Source organism: Diadema antillarum, unplaced genomic scaffold, assembly GCF_040938485.1.
Source record: "Diadema antillarum isolate AM-2024a unplaced genomic scaffold, OU_Dant_1.0 seq00001684_RagTag, whole genome shotgun sequence".
Classification (NCBI taxonomy): Eukaryota; Metazoa; Echinodermata; class Echinoidea; order Diadematoida; family Diadematidae; genus Diadema; species Diadema antillarum.
The window spans coordinates 87,877-95,000 of NW_027272379.1; the positions used below are offsets into that span (position 1 = coordinate 87,877).

The window sequence follows — 7,124 nt, forward strand, 5'->3', positions numbered from 1 at the left end:
ACGCTTCTTGGTCATCATTTTATTATCTTGTACAATTTATGACGTACTTTTGAGCTTGGTAACATATTTGCAGAGAGTTTATCAGTCCTAATCCCACATATACCATGTAAAGATTCATACATGGTGAAAATCATCCTTTCAAAGTGCAGTACAGGTACTGGAGAGTTTTCTGGCGATGTGGAGATGCTCGTTACTGATTCTTCAGTGATTCAAACCTTGAAATAAACCCCCATGGTGTCAATTATACTATATCTCTCTACTGCTAGAACTCGACTATAAAGATTCTAGACTGAGAAGCTCATGATGCAGGTAGTGTATCCTTGGGAGGCAGCTTGCCCTCAGCTATCAGCTGCCTCTCTTCTTCCACCAGCTCATCCCACCTTGCCTTCTCAGCTGCAAGGCGCTTCTCACGGCGAGCAAAGTAGTAGGGGTAGCGTGCCTTCTCAGTCGGATGCCAGTTGTCCAGCACCTGTAAAATTGACCAGACAGGGAGAGTTATGATGAGAGAGAAACAAACAAAACAAAAGGCACACACTCACAGGCTACACTGGTTCTCATATCATCATCATCATCATCATCATCATCATGAACATCTTTACCATATTCATATTCATATTTATATTCAAACCTCATTTGAGTATGGCAATTTCATTTTGGGACATGACAGTACATATAAGATTCCTCACACAACTTCAGACTTTGTAAAGAATAACTTGCTCAGTCAGAATTGAATCAAGATGCATCAAAGATGAAATCTACAGCAATTCTGACATTTTTAATAGGACCTTTTCCAACCTCAAATTGCAAGCTCTTGCAATTGGATGCCTGCCCCCAAGGACTTTACAAGAAAGCTTTTCATTCTTTGCCCATCAAGACACTTACATACAACACAAAACTTTGCTCTAGCTGTACATTTTGAACTGGGATACTCTGGAAGAAGATAAGAATCTTGAAAATAAGCCAATTTCCTTTTGACTTTTTGTCCCTCATAAGGGATGAACAGAGCAAGCACATGACCCCACAAAGACAATGTCATCTTACATCAACCAGCCACAACATTAACATACTAAATTAACTCCCTCCAAAAGTCTTATAGATTGGAATAGTAGATTTTCTAGATTTTTTTTCTCTTCAGACTCCTTGAAAAAAACATCACAGGTAACCTTCACCATACAACAATTTGATGTGAACAGACTTGGATATTCTCCACTTGCATTCAACACAACCTAAATCTAACACATGTTTATCAATTATGATCAACATTTACAAAACTAATGAATTTAATTTTCCAATCTTTCATTTTCTTTTGTCAAAGAAAAATGCATCCTTACCCATTCAGGGGCTGGGATATTGCGTTCGAACCGTGTTCCTCCTTGTGAATCAATAACTGTGGGAAAAATGCACAAGATTAGATTTTGTTTAAAATGTTCTGAATACTTAATGTAAAAAAGTGAGTCAAAGCAATATTGTATGTCTGTAAGTAAAAGGTCACTACCACAAATGTATTGTTCATACCCTGGTATATTATTTGTTTATCAATTAGACAAATCACGAGTAAAAACATGTGCTAAACTGCAAATATGTAATGTCATTTCTGTATACAAAGAATCAACATGAAAACAATGTGATTACCATTATTTAGAAATGCTATACCCCTACAAACAAGTAATACTCTGCAAACCTCATGCAAAAATACAATGAGCTTGAACATCACTGTTAGAACTGAAGACAACAAAGAATGGGGCACCATTATTGTGAGTAAATTTCTTGAATAGCAGTTGACTCATTAATGTTCACAAAACCTATAACACCATTAAATGTAGTCTACCTCATATACAGTACATGTACAGTCAACCTTGCCTAAGTCAAATCTATTTGGACTGAAGAAATAGCTTCGACTTAGAGAAAATTCAACTCATGAGGGATTAATATCAGCAGAATATAAAAAGAGGACTTGAAACTGTAAGACCCTTCGACTTAGGCGATTATACAATTTGACTTTATGTGAGGGCAACTTAAGCAAAGGTTGACTGTAGTTACAATACCATTGGAAACAGCAGATATGATGGGTTACATCAAATCTACTCACATATATAAGGCTGGGGATGCTGCTTTTCCCAGAATTCTTCTTCTCCTGCCCTGAGGATCTCTGCTGCTTTCCTCATGTCTGTCTCATTCTTGTGTTCATCAAACCTGGCCCGCAGAACAGTTGCCTCATATCTAAAGCTGGGCCTGCAAACAGAATGGAGTTGATGCAAATCATACTCAGACATTTTGTAATACACTAAAAATATATACTTTGATCTGTTTGGTAACCGCATTTGTTGGTTGACTCTCACTTTCATTTTGTTGCCTCTTCTTAGTACACCAGATTAGGGCTCACTGCTTGCTCCGGTTTTTCCTGTCTTTATCCCTCTGTTGTTCCTTATCTTGTTTGATGTTGCCTCCCTATTCAACCTTATCCTTCACTGTTCACAGGTTGCCCCCATGGTCCTCATGATCATCACTGACCCTCCTCTGCCTTTTGTCTGTTCACCCTCCTGCTTTAATCCCCCTCCTGTTGGGATCCTTGCCCATATGACCTCCATTCCTTCCCCTTTGTCTTCTTTATTTTGTGCCCATAGCCCTCCCATGACTGTTCTTGTTGTGTGTAGTCCTTTTATGTGATTGCTTTCCCTGCCTGTTTGTCATTTTGCCTCTGTCGAAAATTCTGGTAGGATCGAAAGCTCAGGCCTCTTTTGACTACATTTTACTCGATTGGTTCGCCACTATTGGATAAACAGTTTGCAGCAGCCTTTTTTTTTTTTTGCTACACTAAAAACCCTGTAGAGGTGCACTAGGGAAGAAAGAAATTGCTAACAAAATCCCTGTCTGAGAGCTGTTTAAAGTAAACACACTTTGTACAAGCAACTTCCATGAGAACAATTAGAAGATGAGCTGAGCTGATGTCACACTCACACTCTTTCTCACTCAGAGCCAGAAACTTGGCATCTAACCTCTCTGGCAATTGTGCACTTTACGGCCCTATATTTTCGGTACCTTATTCGCCGTATGCCAAGGTGATATCCCATGAACCACCATGCACTGAGCAGCTGGCAAGCTTTTCTTGGTGTATGGAACGCAGTTTGACAAGCGATAAGGTCACTAAAAGCCCACCTCACTCACTGCGCTTAAATTCTGCGGAGTGGACACATCGAACACTACTGTGCGATCGCGCGAACCAACCACGCGGGCGAGGCTTGCGTGTGTGTGTGTGTGCCCATGTAATGGCTGCTCGTAAATCGGTAGCTATACACACTTCGCACGGCATCTGGTTGGGCTCGGGGAACGGTATTGTAGGCCTGGACGAAATAAACACTAATAGACTGACGAATCGGGATAAGATTTTGGGATTTTTAAAATTATAATTTCACAGAATAATTTCGCCAAGGGCGCGAGTGGACATAGACTCCAAGACCCCGTTTACAGTGCGAGGCTCGGCCGCGGCTCGGCCCAGCCCCGCTTCGGTGAACGCGCAAAAGGCCAATTGCGAGGCCAAAATTGGCCTCGCATTTGGCCTCGCTCTGGAGGTGGTCTCAGCCGCGAAATGCAAACTGGGCCAAATGCGCGGCCAATTTTTAGTCTGGCTTCCAAACCCTCTGCCTGTACTATTTCGCTATTCAGGATATTAACCCCCTCAACTTCGAAAGCTAGTATAGTTTAAGGTGGTTTTGTCCTGCAAAGGATTCTTCCTTTGCCCGAACGGCAACTTCATCGCCACGGAATCCAGTTGGCAAAGGGTCTGAAAACCAGACTATACCAAATTGCGTTTGTTTACAAGCAGAGCGCCACTACGACAAAATATTGAAAGGTTTGAATTAAAAGCGTGGCCGAGCACGGCAGTGTCGGCAATTGAGGCTGGGCTCGGCCGCGGCTCGGCCCAGCCCCGCACTGTAAAAACGGGGTCTATGTCCTCTGAAATAGGTTAATTAGTGATCCCCTGCTTGAGATATAACGAAGAATTCATTCATTTAAAATCATGATTGAAGCACGGAAGTTTACTGTTGAGTTCCGTTGTGTGCCAATGCACAGCACCATGTTTGTCTGGGGTCTGCTCGCACTCGATCACGCTGCGCCTCGCAGCGAAAGGCGTTTATAGAGCAACCATGTGGCGTAGGCCTACTGGAAGTGCTTTCATCACACACATACACACACACGTTGACACATTCACACACACTGACACTACTGACACTGCATCCCAACGCGAAATCTCACACACATGCACACAGTACAGTGCCGGAAGACTTGACCGAAAGATCGGTCTGTATCTGTCCGTCGGGGAATGTTCCGCGGAGACTGCGTCTGGCTTCACGGATCCCCTCCGTATACAGACCGAAGTCAATGATGCCAGCTCCTGTGTGGCAGTAGCGCACAGATCAAATGTTACGATAAACCAAATTTCAGACAGCTTTTTTACATTCAAACAAGTTTGACATGACATGACACATTATGCAGCAATATTTGGGGTTAATTTCTCACATTTTGCAATCGAAATACTCACAGTAACGCGGTTATAATGCAGAAATTTTATCCATATCGCAACATCGCCGTTCGCTAGCTGAAGGTCGCCATTTTGAATCTGTAAACCAATCACATGTGAGGTACTTTATTAAGTAAAAAAAACACGTAGAAACTACCTCGCATGTGATTGGCTAATAGATTCATACTGTATGTTTCTGCAGTTTGAACGTGACGACGCGACGGGCTGGTTGATGTGTGTTTTGCATTGAAAATTCGACCGAAATATTGGATTATTCATTAATCTGGTGAGTGTAGTCTATTCTTGAATAGTTGATTTAACTATTCAAGCTTAAATTTGCCGACCTAGGGCCGTGAATTAGACGCAATCGAGAAGGGTGAGGTACCTCACCCAATTTTCCATTGAGACAGTGGTTAAGAACATCCACACAGCAATGGGTACTACAACCTTCCGTCTGTCTACGGAGGACGGCGCTAATGGCAAAATACAAAAGAGTCCTCCGGACAGACGGATCTTTCTGTCTACCGGAAGACACGCTGTTGAACCCACGGTGCCTGATAATAGGTACTCCAATTCGCATGCACTGCTTGATAAGGGTAAAATCTCGCACCGATAGGGCCGTAAAGTGCACAATTGCCACCCTGGCAATCCGGTAATCCTGCTGTAATGTGAAACTGAAAGGTTGCTTCAATCACCAAACAGAAATTCTCCATAATTAGGACCCAGCATCAGCAGTGACTCTTGATTTGCCTGGGCATGCAGCGTGCATGCATTCGAACGAATAACTTTTACAATACTCATACTGTAGTTTTAGACTCTTCGCCATTTACATTGGCGCTGGCAGTGTCAGTGAATTATGGGCAGCCGAATTATGACCTGGTTTACTCACGTAGTTCTGCCTGAATGGGACCGTGCACAAAAACGGCGGAGGAAAGAAGCGGACAACTAAAAGGCGAAGGGTACCTAAAAATTACCAAGGATACCTCTACAACATTCGTGCACACCAGATAAGTAAGTAGGAAAAGAGGGTTTATTTCAAATTACCTATCAGGAATCCATGATTCCAGATGCCTCACAGATTTCTTGTACAATCTTAACACTCTTTGAGCGTGTGAAAGTACTTTCGTCGCCGACATGTTGAAAGCACTTATATCGATCATGAGCTCACTTTTATGTAATCGATCAGATCAGAAACGAACTAAAGAAATTGGCCAAGGTAGATACTATACATGTATTAGGAAAACATAAAACTGAATAGGAATAAAGAACTACAATTTTAACAGAATTAAGATGCTATGATGAAAGAGGAGGAAAAAAGAAAGAGGGAAGGAAGAGAAGAACAAGAAAATTGGAGAAGAAGAAGGAAAGAAAAAAAAACAGGAGAAAAACAGAAGATCAGCAGAATGAGAAGAGAAGATATATCTCTTTTGAAAACTACACTGTACTTACTCTCTCTGTTTGATTTTTAAATTATAGAGTTGCAAATACTGGAAATGACTCTATGCTGTGTGTTGTATGTTTGTTTTGTTTTGCATGTTTATTTTTCAGGTACAGTACAATGTACTTATTTCACATAGTGTAAGTAGAGATACTACTGAATTCTCGGTATCTCTCTTTTGAGGGAGCTGCGACTCCTGTTAAAACGAAGTCCTAGACCGGGACCGGCAGTCATCTTTCAATGTATCAAAATTTTGTTACAATAACCAAATTGTAAAGTACATGTATACATAAAGATATAAAGATAAAGATAAAGATAACTACAGAAATTCCATTACCAGCTCCATTTTCATCTACACAAGTTCCATTACAAATTATGAGCATTTTTTTCCCCTAGTGTTGACATCGAAATATCACATTGGCAAAAGGCACCAGTAAGCTTAAACTACATGTACACTGTATGTCGCGCAATGGGCTCCCTCTAGACAGAAAATACATGTACCTTTTTCATCCTATCACAATATTCTTTGAAATCGTGTTTAAGCCATTTCACAAGGAGAGTGAACATTTACCTTTGTTTATATAATTCTTCCAATCCCCTTACACAAAGAAACATACACACACAAACACACACACACACACTCACACATGCACACACACTCAGACAACTGTACTCGGGATAAATGTCAATGATACTGTATAGGGAAAGGGTGCTATTGATGTAGAAGTATACATGTACTACATGTGCAAGTACCATTGGAAGGTTTGTTAGATCAGTTGCATTGAAAAAGTGTCTTCATTTTTTTTTTTCATTTGAGGTGAAAAACACTAGATCTACATCTTTTTTTTTCATCCATGATGAAAAATCATTTAATTTTTCCAGGGCTACGTAACTAGAATGATATTGAATACAAGACCAGTGTATATAAAAAAGGCTTGATATGAAGCATATGTGTAATTATTCCACTGCACAGGTACAGTGTACAGACAACACAGTAATCTGGACTTTGTCAGTCATGTTTTTATTTAAAGGACAAGTTCACCTTCATAAACATAAGGATTGAGAGAATGCAACAATATTAGTAGAACACATCAGTGAAAGTTTGAGGAAAATTGGACAATCGATGCAAAAGTTATGAATTTTTAAAATTTTTGTGTTGGAACCGCT

At 40.7% G+C, this 7,124-nt stretch overlaps 1 protein-coding gene across 1 annotated transcript; it reads right to left on the minus strand.

Annotated features, from left to right (window-relative positions):
* Nucleotides 1–298: 298 nt before the first annotated feature.
* On the minus strand, nt 299–5,655 carry LOC139711677 (NADH dehydrogenase [ubiquinone] 1 beta subcomplex subunit 9-like). Its single transcript, XM_071623537.1, has 4 exons — nt 5,564–5,655; nt 2,090–2,232; nt 1,332–1,387; nt 299–469 (listed from the first exon to the last, which is right to left on the minus strand). The coding sequence occupies exons 1-4, from the start codon at nt 5,653–5,655 to the stop codon at nt 299–301; spliced, it is 462 nt and encodes a 153-aa protein (XP_071479638.1).
* Between the last annotated feature and the right edge of the window lie 1,469 nt (nt 5,656–7,124).

Bases quoted from the DNA above. Each gene is read 5' to 3' on its own strand.
- LOC139711677 (XM_071623537.1), bottom strand. From the start codon at position 5,655: ATGTCGGCGACGAAAGTACTTTCACACGCTCAAAGAGTGTTAAGATTG. The intron at 2,233-5,563 runs GTAATTTGAAAT...TTCTGTTTGCAG, and splicing joins GAATCATGGATTCCTGATAG to GCCCAGCTTTAGATATGAGG. The intron at 1,388-2,089 runs GTGAGTAGATTT...TTTTTCCCACAG, and splicing joins GCATCCCCAGCCTTATATAT to TTATTGATTCACAAGGAGGA.